Raw genomic sequence first — 20,407 nt, forward strand, 5'->3', positions numbered from 1 at the left:
CCTGAGCTTCGATGTGCCCCTTAAGTTCTGTGCCCCTTCCCTTGCAGTCCCTACCATCTTGTTCATAGAGCAGTCCTATTAACTGTTCTGTATAGTTCTCCCAAGTGCATAGATGCTTGTTGACCCATTTGCCTTGAAGCACAAACAGAAAGATTTCATGGCAGGTCCTGCCTGGGCCTTGTCCTCACTCATTAGTTTTGTGTGTGTGTGTGTGTGTGTGTGTGTGCGTGCACACGCGCGCACACTCACCTTCTTGCCTTTGGGTTACAGACACCTCCAAATAGTTAAAATCATACAAGCCAGTGATTTAGACAGCCAGTGCTGAAGGCCCTTTCCCTCACTGATTAGCTCATTGTTTCCCTTTCCAAATGCCTTCATAGGTTTGCTCATACTTATCAGTCGTGCCTGATACTCTGCTGATGGCTTTAAGCCTGTTACATCCAGTGCAGGCTGGGGGCAGAGGTGGGAGAGGATACTGCACGTTAGTGTACAAGTTCAGAGGATCTCTCCATGTTAGTGAATTTAATTTCCCAGCACCCTCGGTCGGACTGGTTTGATTCTTCTCTGGGGCAAGTTGGATAGAAGGATTCTAGTAGGGGATTAAAAATTAAGGAACTGAGAGACCCCTTAGGACAGGTATGTGGTAGAAGAAATGAATTGGTTTCTATGATGTATCAGAGTGGACCAGTAGTGTCTCCAATGTTTGGGAAGAACAGGAGCCTCAGGAATTTCAACCTTACCTTGCTTGGAGTTTTTGAGATTTTTTTTTCCCTTAGCACTTCCAAAGGCTTTGTCTGATCTTGAGAAATTAGTTCTTTTCTATGGGTCTACTCCTTTGAGTGTTTGGCCCCAGTGCCAATCTGAATGACCTCATGGTGCTATTTAATTTTCTTTTTATATAACATGGCCCTGGGGTTAAGTAAGTTTCGGCTCCAGGATTATCTCTGAGCCCGAAAGAATAATGGCAACTGTGCATATTTTGAGGAGATAGATTTGCCTTTTTGTGAGAAAATTGAACCTTCTCTGTAATGACTGGGAAGTTCATCATGGCTGTGTTTTGTTTGGGAATGTGTTTATTAAAAAATGTTTTCTCTTCTTTTTGCTCTTCCCTCACCTGTGCCATAGGTACAGCTATCATCACAGAGCAGCATGCAGCAATGTGGACTGATGGACGCTACTTTCTCCAAGCTGCCAAGCAGATGGACAACAACTGGACCCTCATGAAGATGGGTGGGTAGGGGCTGCCAGATGCTTGCCTAGAGCCAGCAGGAGGCGAGTGGAATGTTGCTTTGTTGTCCCTGGGACAATTGATCAAGGGGGTTTATCAGGCAGGGTCACAGGAACTGAGAAATCCTTCCTAGTCCTCAGTCGCAGGGTGACAGCAGGCTCCGTTCTTTGTAGCTTGACCTCTGGTCACATTAGCATATTTGACCACTGACCCATTCTTTCATTACTTTGTTCAGGGTACCATGCTAGAGATTCTGAGGTATATAGAGAGGTTCTTTGGCCTCATAGTGTTTTTTTTTTTTTGCTAGGCATTGGGGTTAAGTGACTTGCCCAGGGTCCCACAGCTAGTAAGTGTTATGTGTCTGAGGTCGGATTTGAACTCAGGTCCTCCTGAATCCAGGGCTGGTGCTTTATCCACTGCGCCACCTCGCTGCCCCCCTCATAGTGTTTTTAAGGGAGCTGAAACATACCCAGTGTAACAATGATATGGTAAGTGCTCCAGAGAAGTACAAAATAAAATATCTGTTCAGGAGTAGAAGAGATCACTCTTAGCTAGAAGCAACTAGGAAGGCATCATGGTTGAAGTACAATTTGAGAATAGTCTTAAAGTATAAGTAGAGAACATTAACTGTAATAAGAGATAAGGTTGGGGATGGAATCTGGCAATGGATAATGGCATTAACAATGGTACAAAGGCTAGAAAGTGCTGGATGTTTGGGGATGAATGTTCAATAAATGTACCAGTACTGTCATGATGGTTATTCTTAGTGTGAAGTAGTGATGTGGGGTCCCCCAAGGAAGGGTATTAGGGGGGTTTTCTTGCCAAGCAATCATCTGTCATCTACTTATTGAGAACTTGTGTGAGTACATGGTGTCCTACTAGATAGATAGCCCAGGTTCAGTTTTCTGGAATCTCTTAGGAGGACCTTAGGAGGACCACGGAATGTCAGAAGCAGAGATGTTGTATGCTGTTTCCCTTCCCTGTCTAGATTAATGAATTCAAAGCCCATATGATATCATTGAAGGCAAATCAGTGCAGGACTTGAAGGATTTCCTCTATGTGTAGTTCTAAACACACTTACCCGTGAGAACGTGGGAGTGGGAAAAGAGGTCCCTCTTTGCCTAAAAGAAAGGTGATGCTGGGGATAGAAATTAGGAAAAGATGAAGAAAGTAAAGGCCAGGAATGCTTGACATTTCTTGTTGCTTAGCGGAGCATAAGAGGGAAAGTAAATTCTTATGCAAAACACTCTGCGGTAAAAAGTCTGGGGAATTCAGTGACTGGACAGTGACAGCTCTACTTCTGCCAGAATTAACTTGATCTATCTGAGGGTAGAGCCATATAGATTGGATTTGACCAACCAGTGAGTGTGAGTTCCCCCCGGTGTTGCCCAAAGAGAAACTTCCTGCCCTGTATTACTGGAAGCCACATGACTTTTCCTTGTGAATTAAGGACCCAAAGAGAAACTTGGCTAATAAGTGGCTTGGTGGTTTAAAAAAGGGGGTGGGGGAAGGTGGAGAGCAAAGAATAAAGCAACAGGCTGAGGTGTTAAGGTTGAGGATGATAGTTTTTTTTTTTAAGAACTTTGATTCTGTTTTTCATAGCCCATTCCTTAGAAACAGTCTTTTGCCAGTTCTCAAGAGAGATGTGAACCTTAGTAAGTTGTTAAAGGTACCACTTGGGCTCAAGTTATTTTGGTCATTAGAAAAGTCTTTGGTAGCTTCTATAATGCTGCTGGCTTTTAAAATGTCTCTTCGCTATTCAGGTTCTTGTATGATGCCTTTAAGGTATAAAGCCTAGCCCTTGAGAAGTTACCTTCAGCCCCACCCTGTCCAGAATTCCTTCCAGATAAGTAACAGTCCTTGTTTGTTACCGCTCAGAAGTTCCTCATTATGAAATAGCATGGTGAATGGGTCCTGTTCTTGATAGATACCCATCCTTCTTCAACTTACCATCTTCCTTCTGATCAGTAGGAGTAATAAATTAGGATTGCTGCGGTTACAGGGATGATACTATTTATTCGCATTCCTGAGGATTTCCCTTAGAATAAGGTTAGTATTTGCCAGGGAGATGGTATGAGGGTAAGATTTGTCATCTGGCTGAATTCTCTTTTGCTCTATATCTGTCTAATTCACTTACTTCAAAGCCATCTCATGATCTTCTTCCTTGACTTAATGAGGTTCAAATGTCCTAAAGCATTATAATCATTTTTAGTGAGGAGAATGATTAATTAAAGACCCTGCCATAGGACCACCTTTTTAGGTGACAGGACCATCTTTGTCCAGTTGTGAACTGTTTTTGCCTCTTCTTCCAGGTCTGAAGGACACACCAACTCAGGAGGACTGGTTGGTGAGTGTACTTCCTGAAGGATCCAGGGTTGGCGTGGACCCTTTGATCATTCCATCAGGTTAGTGAATATGATTTCTTTTAGCCTTGGTAATAAAGTGACTGATCAAATCTTGACTTCTTTCTGAGATGTTCAGGATGACAAATGTGCCTTGGTGGATGGTAGGTGTGTATTTCAGAAGAATTATGGAATTCTGAAGCTGAAGGGGACCTAAGAGATCAGCTAATCACTTACCTCATTTCACAGTTGAGGAATCTGAGGTCTAGAGAGGAAGACTCATGTCAAAAAACCTGTTTCTTATGATTTCTCTATACCGTGGTCCCATGTCATATGCAATGCTAAATAAAGACCAAATCAAAAAGACAATTTTATGATGGAGGAAAGGGTGGGGTCCAACCAAGGCAGTGTGGTTAGTTCCTTCTCCTCCCTCATGTTTCTGGTTTTAGAGAAAGGGTGGAAGAAGAGCTGACTTTGAGAAGAGGATTCAATTTGCCTCTGCTCTAATATGTTTTCATGACTACTGTTGACTTCGCTAGATCAATGGAAAAAGATGGCTAAGGTCCTGAGAGGTGCAGGTCACCATCTCGTCCCTGTCAAAGAGAATCTTGTTGACAAGATCTGGACAGATCGTCCCCAGCGCCCCTGCAAACCTCTCCTAACCCTGGGCCTGGATTATACAGGTTAGTGCTTGGATTTTCCTGCTTCACCTTTTCCCCTCTTTCCCATCAAAGTCCCTAGAGCCAACTCTGAGCTGTCATGAGATTTTCCTCCCTCCTAGCATGATGTGGCATTTGATTAAAGTAACAGTTCCATTCAACTTGTAATGCCATTTAATGAGGCTTGGTTTATTCTTACAAAACTCTTTTGAATAGCTCTTTTCTTCCTTGTTGTTCTGAAGGCAATGTTCTTTAGTTCTGAGTTGCTAGCTGTTGCCCCTCTTATTTATTTACTCTTGGTTGCAGAGCTGAGAATTTTCCCTGCCCCTCTTAAAGTGGTATTTGCTTACTTGCTATTTTTCTCTCTTCGAATTTTAGATTGTGAGCTGGAGACTTGGGATGTGTGTGTGTGTGTGTGTGTGTGTGTGTGTGTGTGTGTGTGTGTGGTGGGGGTTAGTCCTCACAGCCAGTCAGTGTTGGTAGTAGGTAGTGAGTGATGAATTTGTAGGTAAAATTTGTATATCAGATTGCACCAAGGGAGTGAGACTCAAGCTATAGGGGAGGGAATTTTAGCTATGAAATTTAAAGGGAGGGGGGGTAACTTGTGGAAATTAGGCACCCTGCCCAGAAAGGGTCCAGGGAAGATAGTATGGAAGACCAGTCTCCTGGCTAGTGTTTTAAAAAGTATTCCGGAGGGTTTTCAAAGCGTCTTGTGAGCTAAGGTGAGGGAGGTAGAACCCCCAGCTTCTTCTTCTGCTCTTCACCCTTGGATGGTATTATAGTGTCTTTGTTAGGCACTTGGTGTACAAGCCCAGTGACACAAGGTTAGGCTGACATTTTCTCCCTGCACGTTTTGAATTTTTTCTGGAGCCTTGGCTCCCACCAGTGGTCCTTTGGCTCAGAGGAGGGAGAGGGGGTAGTAGTGAGCTTTGTTTGCCAAATGCCTGCCCCACTGGAAAACACCAAACTTACTGGCAAGCAGTGACAGATGCCAAGAGTTGACTCTCCTTCCAGAACTGACTAATGCCCCAAATCCCAATGTGAGGGGCTGGTAGGAAACTTCTTGCCTTGGAAGGGGTGCTCCTGGGGAGTTGTGATTGTTGTTTCACTATAGCTAGTCCTTTTGAGAGGTGCAGATGCCTGTAATGTTTGGCTGTGCACCTGACTAATAGGAACAGATATGATTTTAACAGAGTAGTTTACCAGAAATTATTAATTGTGGTTACTCACCAACTTCCTCCTCAAACTATCACCCTATATTGCTCCTCCCTTTCACAGCCACACTCCTAGAAAAGGCAGTCTGCTTCTCTCTTCTCCTCAACCCCTTGTAGTCTGGCTTCCAAACTCATCACTTATCTTAAATTGCTCTCTCTGAAGTTACCAGTTATCTCCTGATTGCCAAATCTGATGGCCTTTTTTCAGTCCTCAGCCTTCTTGACTTCCCACCAGCCTTTGATACTGTTGACCATTGTCTCCTCCTGGCTAAGTCTCTCCTCTCTGGGTTTTCAGGACACCGTTTTGTCTTGGCTCGCTTCCTAACCAGTCTGTCCACTCCTCAGTGTCTTGGTTGGTTCTTCATCCAGATCACACCTCTTACCTAGGAGTGTATCCCAAGGCTTTGTACTGGGCCCTCTTTTTTTCTCTTAGTCATCTCATCAGCTCCCATGGGGTCATTAGACTTTAAGGTCATCACTTTAAGCAGATAATTCCTAGATCTATATATGCAGGCTTATTCTTTCCTGAGCTCCAGTACTACATTTCCAACTACCTGTTAGACATTTCTAACTGGATAGACACCTCAAACAATACACTATATCCAAAACTGAATCCATTTTCCTTCTCCCTTGAACTCTTCCCCCTTCCTAACTTCCTTATTTCCAGGAAGGCACCACTATTCTTCCAGTCATGCATGTTCTTGATTTCAGAGTCATTTTCAACTTCTGATTCCCCATCATACCACATCTAATCAGTAAAATCTTCTGCTTTCTACCTCTGTACCTCAGATGTCAGTGCCTAGTTCAGGTTCTATTGTAATAGTCTCCTAGTTGGGCTTCCTGCATCATTGCTCTCTCCTCTCCAGTCCATCCTCCGCATAAAGTACAAGTCTGACCATGTCATTGATTCTCATCTCCAGAGGTTTTCAGTTTATCTCAGAGGCCTCAGTTTTCTCATTTTTTTTTTTTTGGTGAGGCAGTTGGGGTTAAGTGATTTGCCCAGAGTCACACAGCTAGTGCGCGTTATGTGTCTGAGGCCGTATTTGAACTCAGGTCCTCCTGACTCCAGGGCCGGTGCTCTATCCACTGCGCCATCTAGCTGCCCCAGTTTTCTCATTTGTAATATGAGATGTTTGGATTACATGACCTTTGAGACGTCTTCTGATATGAAATCAATGTTCTATTATCCCTTGGATGAGGATCAGCGTAGCTGGTGTATACGTCATACTTAAAGTAAGGTGACTCTAAGAAGTGGTAGCACGCGTAATGACCGTACCCTGGCAGATGGGCTAACCCAGGTTGAGGGTAAATGGCAGGCCTCGAACCCATCGGTGAGTTAGGGGGATGTCTATGCCAAGCATGTGAAGGCTATGTCGAGTATGGTAGAATGGGCAAATGAGAACAGTTTGTTCCAGTGGCCGTGGAGGTGGCTGAAGCAGGTGCTGGGGAGGTCTTGGAGCTTGGTCAGACGCTGAAGACGCCAAGATCATCTACTGCATCCCAGCCATTGTCAGTCATCCTGCCACTGGATTTTGATGACTCCGGAAGAGAGAGTGAGGCTGATGACTTTGTGCTACTCTGCCTCACTTAAATCCGATTCAAGTGGAAGTCAAGACATCACCTCACCATGTAATTGGTCCTTTTCGAAAATGAAGGGCAAACAACAACAATAACAACGCCATTCTTCTCTTCTCTCTGAGTATATCATTCCTGCTTTGGCTTCATAGGCAGTAAACATTTACTATGCACCTACCCTCTGCCAGGCACTGTGTTTTGTGCTAGGGATATAACAAGAGGCAAAAGAGAGTCACTTGAGGGGCTCATAATCTAATGGGGAGAGATATAGTATCATAGGATCTTGTAGTTCTAGAGGTAGGAACGGCTTCAGAGGACATCTTGTTTGATCTCCTTATTTTGTAGATGAGGAAACTGAGACATAGAGAGGTTAATTGACATGTCAAGGTCACATATGTAGAAGTGTTAGAGTTGAGATTTGAACCCAGGTCTTCTGACTAAAGAAATTAGTGTTCTTTCCTCAGTACCATGGTTCTGCTTCACTACAGTTGTATATGAGGCACCTCATTTTTAAGGCTTCAGTATTTTAAGTGATTTGCCCATGGCCATACAGTGAGCAGCAGGGATTGACAGTCATGTCTCCTGACTAGTTCCACCATGCCTCTGTTATTCGACCTCCTTCCCCAGTGACATCTACACTGCAGAGGCCTGCAGGGTGTTATCCTTCGTAGCATTCTCTATGGAAATCATAGATGTTGTTAGAGCTGGACAGGACCTCAGTTTGTCATCTGGCCTTCCAGACTTTAAGACATCACCCCCGGGTTATAGAGGAATGCAACTGAGTATTGTTGTTGTTTGCCCTTTGTTCTCGAAGAGGTGATGCCATGACTTGCAAGTGAATTGGATTTAAGTGAGTCAGGCTGTGCAAAGTCACCAGCCTCTCTCTCTCCTCTGGAGCCATTTGGGTCCAGTGGCAAGATAGGGATCAGGACGACTGGAGATGGCCCTGTATGCAGTGGCCTTTATAAGGAAGGTCTTTCTGAGACTCGGTTTATCTGGGCAACAACCATTTAGTGATTAAGGCTAGGTAAGAAGTGAGGGAAAGAACGGCCTCTTGTTACCATCTACCAGAAAAAGCTCCACCAGAAGAGAAAGCTATTTAAGTTCTTTTGCTGCAGTACTGCAGTTAACCTTGAAAATAACTAGAAAACTGAGTATCATAAAACTTAGCTGATTTGTCCAAGTTTGTACAGCTAGTGAGTAATAGAAAAGGAAGGGGATGACTAGAACCTGTGTTTCCTGTTTTCTTGGTGGGGGGGGCAAAGCTCCCTTTTCTCCAAAATCTAAATTTTGTTGAATGTTGGTGAACTTATGAGGATTCGGTATGGTACTCTTTCTGCTCCCTTGGAGTTTATACTCTAGTGGATTATATTAGACTATGGCAGCACTTCTGCTAGGAGAGGATTTCCTGGAAGAACAGGCCTTAAAGTTATGGCTTTTCTATATTTTAGGTGTAGCCTGGAAGGACAAGGTTGCTGACCTTCGAGTGAAGATGGCGGAGAGAAAAGTGGTGTGGTTTGTGGTCACTGCCCTGGATGAGATTGCATGTGAGTACTCTGATTTCATTGTTTGGGTGTGTTACTGGATCTTATTGTAGGTTCCCCGGAATCTCTTTGCTCAAGAATCATTTTACTTACTGAGAGGCTGTGGAATGAAGAGTGCTTCAGTTACAGTACCAAATGCATACAAGAGATGTCTATTAAGATTGAATGGTGGGAGAGACCTGAGGGAATTTAGCCCTGTGAAGGATTAATATTACGATTCAGAGGCTAAGAATAACCAGGTGAGTGATACCTACCTACTGTTGGTCAACGCGCATTAGAAACTGCTTGGATTAAGGATCCAAACATGGAAAAGTATGGCTTAAGTGTTCTAAATCACTCTCTGTCCTCTCTATGGGCCGTATTAAACTATTCCTCTCCAGTGTCATAGGCATTTATTTCCCCCACAGGAAACAGAGATCTTTGGCTAAATCTGTAAGCTCTAATAGGAATTTGTCAGTTTTCATCTCTGAAGTTGCCTGTGCCTAGTTCTGGAGTCCATGCTCACCAAAACCTAGATTGTGATTTGGAGGGATCTCATAAGGTCCATTTACTGTCTCTCTGGCTCTCTGCTAAGTGGAAGGGTAGCTTACTTTTTATCTTAATCTCAAGAGAAATTCCCCTCCCTCCATTTCTGGAACACAAATACTTGTTTTCCATCTTCTGCAGTTAGGAAATTTTTACAAGATTGTTAGCCTTGTTACAGTGCTCTTAGAGTAATAGGTGGAAGATATAATGAAGAGAATTTAGGCGTAGTGTCAGGAAAACAACAACAACAACACCTTCTTAACAATTAGAGCCATCTCCAAGTAGAATGGGGCTGGGTGCTAGGTGCCTTCTCCTTTGAGGTCTTCGTGCAAAGTCTGGATGACCACTTGTTGGGTATGTTATGGCTGTTCCAATCCATGTATGGCTGCAGAATCTCTTCCAACTATTGAATTCTTTAGTTCTCTGAGATGGATCTAATGTGCAAAGTGAGCTCACCGCAGGATCATGATTTCATATATTGATTGCTAGAAGGGACCTCAACAGACATTTAGTCTAGACTCCTCAGCTAGGTGGCACAGTGGATAGAGTGCTAGGCCTGGAGTCAGAAGACCCATCTTCCTGAGTTTAGATCTGGCCTCAGACAGTTTCTAGCTATGAGACCCTGGGCAGGTCACTTAACCCTGTTTACCTCAGTTTCCTCATCTGTAAAATGAGCTAGAGAAGGAAACTCCATTGTCTTTGCCAAAAAAACTCCAAAAGGGGTCATGGAGAGTCAGACACAACTGAAAAATGACTGATTTGAACCTCATTTTATAGGCGTCTGAAAGGGACCTTGGAAAACATCTCTTCTCGGCCCTTCGTTTTACAGAGGGGGTATCTGAGGCCAAGAAGTGGCCTGTCTGGATAGGTAGAAAACAGGGCAGGGAAGGCAGGCTTTTGCCAGTGGTCAGTGCCATGACAGAATTCTGGGTGGCACTTCTCAGTTCTAGTTTCATTGCTATACTACGTTAGTTGTGACTCACTGTTTTCAGGGATGCACTTCTAATTGGGACTCATTGAAACTCACAGAAAGGCCCTTATTTGGCTTCACTTGTGTGCAGCTTTGTTTTCCTCTTTTCCCTAGAGGTTGTTTATGGCCTCATTGCACCAAGCAGGAGCCTCTCTCCTGATGACTTCACCCTTCCATTGGTGGGAGAAAACTCCCACCCTGTCCCATGGGGAGTGGGGTGGGTTTCTTTTTCGACTTTGTGTTGTGAGCCTGGATAGCCTTGTAGAGTACCACCAAACGGAACAGAGAAAGGAGCTGGGGGTGAGGGTACCATCAAGCAGAGCAAGAAAGGGAGTTAGTCATTCTAGCTGTCTTTTGTCTTGCATTTGGCTGGATTTCCCTAGGAAGGCTCCATTCCTTTCTCCTGGAGCCTGTGAACTTTCTGGCTTGAGACACAGTTTGGGCGCCATCGTGTGGTGAAAAAAAGCCCCTATGAGTCACAATAGGTTGGTTGACATGGAATGTAGGCAGTTCTTGACCTGTGCATTTATTTTTCTGTGGACTTTGGCAGCCAGTTCCTGCACCCTTTTCTCTTCCCAGTCCTGACCACTGGTTTCATATTTCATGCTCAGTAGGTAATGGGGGCCCCTCTGTTTTATTTTCCAGGGCTGTTCAATCTCCGGGGATCAGACGTGGAGCACAACCCAGTATTTTTTTCCTATGCGATCATAGGAACAGACACAATCAGGTGAATGCAACATGTAGCTCCTCACTTTTCTTTCCTGTTTTTCTCCTGGGCCTGCCCTTCCTGCCTCCCTGCTTGCCTTAGCACTAGATTGTATAAACACTAGGAACACACCAAACATGGCCAGGTAAAATGGGCAGCGCTCTTCTCCCCCGAGGAGCTAGGTCACCTAGCTTCTCTGTCCTCTTCACTCTCTCCCTGACAGTCCCACTGGCCTCTGGGTTGCTGCCTGTTTGGAATGTCTTCCTTTTGCTGCCCCAGGCTATATAAAACCATCTGTGGCTTCTCTCTGATAGGAAGATAAAGTCCCCTAAACCAAAAGCAATAGTACGTACACAAGTAGTGGTGTGTTATACTCTCTGTGGGGCTGATGGGTTCTCTGTGAGCTCATGGCTGTTCTCTTTTCTTCCTCTCCTTCCTTCCTTATCTCCCTCCTTCTGTCTCCTGGCCCCACCTCTCCTCAGGCTTTTTATTGATGGAGACAGGACCAAAGCACCTGATGTGAAGGAGCATCTTCTGTTCAACTCCAGCCTGGCAGATGAGTTTAAAGTCCAGGTGGTTCCTTACAAATCCATTTTGACTGAGCTCAAGGCCATCTGCACTGGCCTCTCCACAAAGGACAAGGTGTGGATCAGTGACAAAGCCAGCTATGCTGTGAGCGAGGCCATTCCCAAGGTCAGTGTCTTTTGCTCCCAGTCCTGGATCCATTCCTCAAGTTATGCCACTGTGCTCAGGTTAATGACCCCCAGTAGTTCCTGTTGGAATTGAGCCCCATTGTCTCTTTCCCCTTGCTGTCTAGTCATCAGTTTCTTTGGAAACTACTGTCAGATCAGAGTGGTGGTTTTGCCCAATTTTTCTAGAAACAAATTAGACTCAAAGAGGAAAGGGGAGGAAGAGCCTGGAAACCAGGGCATGTGACAACCCCCTCTCCTCCCAGTAAGAATTTCTGTCTAGGAATAGGGAAATACCACAAACCCTACAAAGGTAATAGGGTGAAGGATTCACTTGGAAGTATATCTTTTCTTTTGAAAAGGACCAGGGTCCAGAGAAGAGGTGTCCCAGGCCCCGGTTATTTGAGTGACTGAGCTGTGGAGAGGACTGAGGAGTCAGCATAGGCTTTATACTGTTTATAGGCTAAGTGGGCAGAGTATTAGAGCTTGAGTGATGAGTGAATTCTGGACCCTAGGTTGAGGCCCATTTAGGAGACCCTCACCTAGAAGAGATATTGTGATGCCAGCTCTACCAACTTAAAGGTATTGCAATAGTCTAGGTAAAAAATGATGAAGGTCTATAGGAGGGTCATTATGGTAAGAGTAAAGAGAAAAGGATAGGGGAGAGAAATCTAGGGGAGGTTGACTGGACAAGAATTGGCAACCAATTGGATGTAGAGAGAATAAAAGACTCATGGACAGCTCCAACTTTGCAAACTTGGGTGACTGGCAGGATTGGAAGGATAGAAATAGAGAAGTTAGGAAGAGGAATAAATTTAAAGGAAAAGATAAGGAGTTCCGTTTTGGACATAATAAGTTTGAGATGCCTATGGGACATCCAGAAGTTGTTGTCTAGCAGGCAGTTGTTAATGAAGGAGCTCTGGAGAGAGATGAGCCATGAGTGAAATGAATGAATGAATAAGTATTTAGCAGAGTTATCTGCATAGAGATGATAGTTGACTCTTTGGAAGCTGAGAGAAAACACAACGAGCTCAGGGTAGTTCCCTGAGGAATACCCACCCATAGGGGATGGGGTGTGTGGGGGGGCCTGGGATGAGACTTGGATGTTGGTCCTGCAAAGGAGATTGAGAAGATGAGGCAGGTAGGAAGAAAGCCACAGAACAGTATCACAAACACCCAAAGAGGAGAGACTATTCAGAAGGAGGGGGTTATCAACACTGCCAAATTTGGGAGAGGTCTAGGGATGAAAACTAGGAAATGGAGACTTTTGGGAGGAAGAAGCCAGAGTACAAAGGGGTAAGAATTGAGTGGGAGGTGAGAAAGTGGAGGCACACAATGTTGAGTTTTTTTTTCCTCTAGGACTTTGGCTGTGAAAAAAAGAGGAAAGGTATCAGACAATACTTTGAGGAGGATGGTAGGGTCAAATTAGTTTTTTAAGGATGGGAGAAGTTGGATATGTGTGAAAGCAGAAGGAAAAGCAGCAATGGGTAAAGAAAGGTTGAAGATTGGATCGGGGTTAAGATTAAATACATAAATGGAGAGATTGGTAGTGGAAGGAGAAGAATTACCTCATCCTGAGATTAGAGCAAAGGGAGGGTGTATGGAATGACACTGAACTGATTTGTAATAGAGAATTGGGAGGAGAAGGAGCTAATGAAGGATGACTTTTTTTTTTTCCTTTCCCTTTCAGTGAAGTTTGAAGCCAGAACTGTGCTTGAGAGGGAGTGAGAGGAATGGTAGTGGTGTCTTGAGAAAAGGTTTAGAACGGTCACTAGGTTCAATAGAGTTCAAGAGAGAGAGTTAATCAGGAAAGAGTGATTGGAATGTAGCAATGAGGGCCCAGATGAGACCGGAAAACATACATTTGCAGTGATTAGGGGCTTTCCTCTAGTAGTGTTTCGCAGCATAGAAGCAGAAGTAGAGAAGGTGGAAGGAAAGTAACCCAGGGTTGGGGTTTGGAGAGGGATGAGAGTAATAGGATAATGAAGCAGGGGATTGATTCAGGGGCTCAGGGTATTGTAAAGCAGTCTGGTAGTGGAAGGAGGTACCTTGGCAAAGCACTTTATTGCTTAGACCTGTGGTTTTTTTCTTTTAAAAAAAGTTCTTTTTTGTGACGTGTGTTATGCTTTTGATCTCTTTTGTGACCATTAGAATTTTTTCCCTGTTGTAATAGTGACACCTACTGCACCAACTAAATGTCTTATTTACTATAATATGTTAGACCTCTCCTCCCGAAGCTAATTTCTTTTTGGTGAAAATAAACAAGAATGATGATTCAAATTGGGTGTTGTGAGTTAAAGTTTTTTTTTTAAAGAGAGGTATTCCTTGTCCTGCTTGGTAAGGGGTGGTGGTGGATATGAGATGGGTAGTTCTTTCAGGCTTATGTAGCATTTTGGCTAATAGAAAGAAGTATAATAGTTTTGGTGGAAGGTGTAATGAACTGACATTTGAGAGACCTGTTTCTTGCTTTATTTTTATTTTTAAATTTATTTTGCTTTATTTATTTATTTTTACTTTGGGCAAGCTCTCAGAGTGAGAGTGTGGGGCTAGGTGATTTTTGAAAACCCTGAAATCTTTGAAGTGCTAACATTCTGAGATTATAATTTACTTTGGACAATGTCAAGGTGGAATTTTAATTCTTTTCATAATTTATGTAGGCCTAATTTTTGAATTTCCCCTAAATTATTATGGTTTGTTCTCAACAATCAGTATCTGATGCCATTTCTGGGAAAGAAAGGGAAAATAATAAGGAGGTCTTGCTGGCAAGTTCCCACCAGCACTGGGTTTCTGAGACCAGGAAGAGCATTATGTTCTGTATGTTGATAAAAAGGCTCATGCTGGTAGAAAAATAAATATCAGGTGTGGTCTTTCATTGAACTGATCATCACAGGGATCTTTTGGATGCTTAAATAGACTGTTAGCAACCACAAATCTAGCAGAATGCTGGCTTTAGGGTAAGTAACATGCCCTCTCTCTACCCCTGATGGAATGTAAGCTTCTTGAAGGTAGAGATGATTTCATTTTTTTTGTAGTCATACTCCCAGCTCTTAACACAGTGCCTGGCACATAATAGGCACTTACATGCCTGTTGATAGATTGATTGAGGAGAGATTGAGTCAGAGATTTTCAGAACTGGAAGTGACCTTAATAGTCATCTCGTTCAAACCGTTTATCAAAAGAATCCCTACTATTACATATTCAATAAGAGTTCATCCAGGCTTTAATTAAATACCTTCTCTGAGATGGAATTAGCTCTCTCCTGAGAAAGCCCATTTTACCTTCAAACAGCTCTGGCTGTTTTCTCTGTTAACTTCGAGCTTAAACTTGCCTTTTTGTAATTCCCATCCACTCCTCTAGTTTGCATTCTGGGACCAAGTAGAACAAATCGACTTCCTCTTCCACATGCCAGCTTTTTAAGACTTGGAGGCAGTTATGTTCCCCCTTAGCTTCCTTTTCTCTAGGCTAAACATCCCCAGTTTCTTCACTGATTGTTTTATAGAGCATGGTTGTACTTCTGGTTGTACTTCTCTGGGTGCTCTCTAGCTTTTCAAAGTCCTTAAACCAGGGCACCCAGAACTGAACCCAGGGGTCCAGGCATACAGGGTCCAGGCTCCAGAGGAACCATCACTTCCTTATTCCTGGAAGTTATGCCTCTCAATATAGCCAAGAATCCCTCCCCCCCCTTTTTTTGGCTACCTATCACACTGTTAATTATATTAACCCAGGAGTCCATGAAGACTCCAGATTTTTTTTTCAGATGAAATGCTATCTGGCTCAGTGCTTCCCCCTTTCTTGTTCTTCTGAAGTTGATTATTTAAATCCAAATTTAAGTTTCCGTTTATCCCCATTAAGTTTCATCTTATTAGGCGTGGCCCAATTTTGTGGTCTGTTAAGACCTTTTTGGATCCTGACTGTCATCCTGTGTTTTAGCTACCCCTCCTAGATTTGTTTCATCTGAAGATCTGAAAAGAATACTATCTCTGTTTTTAACCCAGTCATAGATAGAAATGTTAAACAACTCAGGCCCAAGGACAGCTTGGTTCACTATACTGGAAAACCCTTTTCAATCTGACATGGAACTATCGGTGATTCTTCTTTGAGTCTGGCTATTCAATGAGTCTGGAATCCATTTGATTGTATGGTCATGTAGCCCACTTTCTTCCATCTTTTCCATAAGAATGGCTTGAGATATTTCATCAAATGCTTTTCTAAAATCTAGATAAACTATGTTACACATTACCTTGGTATACCATTTTAATAGCTTGGTCCAAAAAATGAACTGACATTAGTCTGGCGTGACCTGTTCTTGATGGAGTCATGCTGGTTCTTTGTAATCACGGTTTCCTTTTCTTGATGCTTACTAATCATATATTTTATATTTCTATCCATATACACACACACACACACACACACACACACACATATGCATGTCCACATATATGCCTATGCACATGTGTAAATATGCATATGTGAGCATGCATACACACACACTCACATGCATTTTGTTACATAATATTCATTTCTGAATATATCCCTCCTCCTCTCCTCATCTCCAGCAGGCCATCCCTTTTTAAACAAAGATTTAAAAAGAAAGAGGAAAAACCATTTAGCAAAACCAACCTACTCATTGATGATGCCTGACAATACATGCAGTATTCCATACTCAATAGTCCTTTACCTCTCCAAAAAAAAGGGGAGGGAGAGCCACATTTTACCAACTTTTATCCAGGGACAAGCTTGATTATTATAATTATATAGTGTCCAGTTTCATTTTGTCCTTTATATTTACATTGTTGTTTTGTTTGTGTATATTAATTTTCCTGTTTCTGCTCATGTCACTCTGTATCACTTCATGTGTTTTTCCATACTTTTCTAAATTCTTAATATTCACAATTTCTTGTGGTGCAGTAATATTCTGTTATGTTCATGCATTACTATGTATTTAGCCATTCCCCAGTCAGTGTTCACTTAGGTTGTTGGCTGCCAGTCCTTTGCTGCCACACACACACACACACACACACACACACACACACACATACACACACACACACACACACACACACACACACACACACACACACACACACACACACTGCTCCTGAGAATATTTTGGTGCATATACTGTTCTTCTTTGTGCCTTGCCCTCTAGGTTAAAGGTTTTGGATATTATAATAAATTTTTAAAACATAATTTTAATTTGCTTTCTAGAGTGGATGGACCAGTTCACAGTGTTAGTATGCAGATTATCTCACAGCCATTCCAATGTTGACTATTTCCATCTTTTCTCATCTTTGCCAATTTGCTGGATAGGAGATGAAACTTCAGAGTTGTTTTTATACGTATTTTTCTTATTATGAGTGATCTGAAGCAGTCTTTCATAGGATTTCTAGTAGTTTGGAGGCAGCTAGGTGCATAGTGGATAGGAGTGCTGGTCCTGGAGTCAGGAAGACCTGAGTTAAAATCTGGTTGCTTGAGATGTACAATTGTGAGAAAACTGCTTGCATCAATCTTTGGATCTGACCAGGTTTCTTGTCAGCACAACCTAGGTCTTTACTTAAGGGTCTCTAAACAGCAGGTAGAGGTGGTCCAGTTTCCTAGCCATGTAAGGCTAAGTTCAAACAGTGCAATCAATTTTCTCCCAGTTCCCACAATTGAATAACGTTTTCTTAAGATAGAATTTGGACTAGACCCATAATTGAATATAAAGGGAACTAGTCCTAGAACTGAGTCACAAGATGGAGTCAGTGTGGTTCACATAATTCCCGCAGTTAACCACTTGCTGTCCTAATCCCCTCAGTCCCCTCAGTTTGAAATTCTTCCTTGGAGAATTATTTGTTCCCAGACAGAGGCTAGCTAGCCATCTCTTTAATAATGTATCCTAGAATTTTCTCAGGAATTGCAATCAAGCTCATTAACTTCGTTTGCAGATTCTATTCTCTTTTCTTTGTTGAAAAGCAAGACTGTATTCTGTGCCTGTAGTACCTTTTTAAAATTTTCCATGCCCTTTCGTCTGTCAGTTTCCATGGTTCAGCAGGCACGTACATCAATTCCCTCCAGAACTCAGAAGTATATTTCATTCAGTTCACATGACCTGACTCGTTAAGAGCAGCTAGTTGTTTCCTTACTATTTATCCTGGATGTCGACTTCCTGTTGTCTATTTTTGTTCTATTCTGGCCCATCCAAAGGTCATTCTCCTTGACAGAGAAAATAGAAGCCAAATAAAAATGAAATAGCTCTACCTTTTCTCTCTGTCCATTGTCAGTTATCATTGTCCCATCCATTCTGAAGCAGAGGACCTGTCCTTTCTGTGAGCACAGGATTGGCCCACACTTTTCTATCCATCCCATTGCCCACTTTTCCTTTTATCTTTCATACATGTCTTTTGAAAAGCAAAGTTGGTTGGTAAGCGTTCTATGTATTTGCATTGGTCTCCTCAGTTAACATTTCTTCATCATCTATCACAAATTCTAGCATTTATGAGGTTCCTATCTTTTCCATCCCAGAAACCAGCTCTTCCCTTTATAAATCAGATTATAATCATATTCCCCCCTTTTTGGATCTTCTACCTTTTGAAAGATGAAATTTTCATTAAGTAAGTTAGAAAATTGTTATTGCTGCTTTTGGCAGAGAAAGAGTACTATCCAACAGATGTTTGGAAAATCTAAGTCTCATTGTAACCTTCCCATGCCCCTATGCTAGGCCTGTAATTTCTTTCTTTAAACTTCTCATGGTTTCCTCCCTATTTGGTCTGTAGTATATTAGGGATAGGGTTGGGGACTTCACCTATGCTTTTTTTAGTATCAAGAACCTTCTGCTAATGCAGTTCCATAACTTACTGCAACTTCCCGTGTTAGAGAAGTACCTTGAACATTGAAAGATTAAGTCATTTGCTCGGTGTCATATAGCCATTATGTGTTAGAGGAAGGATTTGAGCCCAGGTCTTCCTGGCTTTAAGGCCAATTCTGTATTTGTTATGCCACATTGCTTCGTCTGTAGCATACCATGATGATAAAAATCACATCAATTTATTCTGTTGTTGATCTTTACCCGAATGTTCTCCACTATGCTTACCCCTTTCCTGGTTTTCCTCATAGGAGTATTTCTCAGAATTGGAAGGAACCTTAGACATTGTCTATTTTGACCTCTTACCCAGTACAGGAATTGCTTCCATAGCATCCTATAGCTGGGTCCAGGCTTCCTTGTGATGTCTCATTTTATTTTACTTTATTTTTGTCTTGTGAACAAAAGACTAGTCACTCACTTGTATTATGAACAAAAGACCAGTGTCTCCTATTAGTGTTAGAGTAATAGCCTTTTGTAACTACAAAGGGCAGGAATTACAGCCCTTAGCAAAGGGTTCTTCACAAAAGTGGCTCTTCAGAGCATGACTCTGCTCCCCATAGGTCATTGTTTAAGTCCTTTCTGTCTAGGATTAGAGAGATGACCCTGATAGGTTCTAACCAAATGGTGCCTTCCGCTGTAGGAGCACCGTTGCTGCATGCCGTATACCCCAATATGCATCTCGAAGGCTGTGAAGAATTCCACAGAGTCGGAAGGCATGAGGAGAGCCCATGTGAGTAAAGGTTTAGGATGTGTCTCTATATTGACCCCGAGGCCTTATTGGGGATAGTCTGTGACTTGCCTGTCGTTCTGTTATTGTCATGGCCCATGTTGGTCTGGTGTCTGAAATGATTCTTTTTTCTTTTGTTCGTTTGTTGCAGAGATGGCTAGGAAGCAGGGGGGAGACTTGGGGTCCTAGTGGCTCTTTTCTGATCATATCTTTCCTGTACAGCTATTGTTGCTCACCTCCTTTAGAAAAACGAGGTGGGCTCTGCATATCCAGGCCTGAGTGTTGTGGCACTGCTCATATGTTCTCAGAGGAAGGTCCTTCCTTTGTGGTCCATTAGTCGCCCAAGATGCCTCCTGGAAAGCTGGGATTTCCCCTTTCTTCTTTCTCAGTTTCTAAATCTCAGCACCAATTATGCCTCTCTTTTTATCATTCTTTGTATAGATCAAAGATGCTGTTGCCCTCTGTGAGCTCTTTAACTGGCTGGAGAAAGAGGTTAGTTCTTTTTTTTTTTCCCCTGTAACATATTTTTGTAGAGCTGTGATGAATCTGTATTTAACATCTGTGAATCTGGAATTCTCTTCCTGCCCTCTAAACCGGGGGTTTAATTCCAGGGTAGAACCCTGCCTGTTTGTTGTATTTTCTAGGATTGATCCTGGTGATGGGACTTTACAAAAAAAAATCTTTGCTTCCACTTTGAATATTTTATTAAGGGGCTTCACAAAAGAGAATGTGGGAGGAGAGGTAAGGGGTGAAAATATCTTGGCCAGTCATTTTTCCTTGGGAAGGAATTGCCTTGGAATGCTCGCAATTCCATTTTTTTTGTCCTTGTAGAATCCTTTTTTCCATGTATTTTTCAAAATGAGGCCCGGGAGACTGATTTGTTACAATTTTTGTTTACAATCTACTTTTAAATTCGGCTGTCCTTTTGTGTAGTAGTTAAGATTGCAGGTAGCTAATTAATCATGGAAACAGCCCTGAATTTGGATCAAGAAGACCTGAATTTGAGTGCTGGCAATTAGAATGTGAGCTCTTTGAGAAACAGGGACTGTGTTTTTGCTTTTCTTTGTAACTCCAGCATTTAACATAGTGCCTGGCACCAAGTAAACACTTAATCAGTGCTTACTGACTGAATGACTCTTCCCATTCACTAGCTATGTAACCTTCGACAAGCCCCAGGAACCCTCTGAGCTTCTTTCCCCAACTGTATTTTGAACATGATAATCCCTGCCCTGCCTCATGCAAGATTGTTTTTTTTTTACATTTAAAAAAATTAAAAAAAAGTTTTGAAAGTAATTGTATTTTTAATTAATTTATTTTTAGTTTTCAACATTCTCCTCCACAAAGATTTTGAGTTCCAAATTTTCACCCCATCTCGCCCCTCCCC

At 42.5% G+C, this 20,407-nt stretch overlaps 1 protein-coding gene across 9 annotated transcripts in view; it reads left to right on the plus strand.

Moving 5' to 3' along the window:
* XPNPEP1 (X-prolyl aminopeptidase 1) overlaps positions 1–20,407 on the plus strand; it is a 65,948-nt gene that overhangs the window by 31,335 nt on the left and 14,206 nt on the right. For all 9 annotated transcript variants that reach the window (XM_078151067.1, XM_078151068.1, XM_020987982.2 and 6 more), the window contains 8 exons: positions 1,126–1,230; positions 3,541–3,633; positions 4,110–4,253; positions 8,470–8,565; positions 10,703–10,784; positions 11,246–11,456; positions 18,937–19,026; positions 19,465–19,515. In XM_078151067.1, the coding sequence (XP_078007193.1) occupies positions 1,126–1,230; positions 3,541–3,633; positions 4,110–4,253; positions 8,470–8,565; positions 10,703–10,784; positions 11,246–11,456; positions 18,937–19,026; positions 19,465–19,515 (872 nt within the window). The remainder of the gene's footprint in view (positions 1–1,125; positions 1,231–3,540; positions 3,634–4,109; positions 4,254–8,469; positions 8,566–10,702; positions 10,785–11,245; positions 11,457–18,936; positions 19,027–19,464; positions 19,516–20,407) is intronic.

The sequence above is a fragment of the Phascolarctos cinereus genome, unplaced genomic scaffold (assembly GCF_003287225.1).
Source record: "Phascolarctos cinereus isolate Bilbo 61053 unplaced genomic scaffold, phaCin_HiC Scaffold_3;HRSCAF=262, whole genome shotgun sequence".
Classification (NCBI taxonomy): Eukaryota; Metazoa; Chordata; class Mammalia; order Diprotodontia; family Phascolarctidae; genus Phascolarctos; species Phascolarctos cinereus.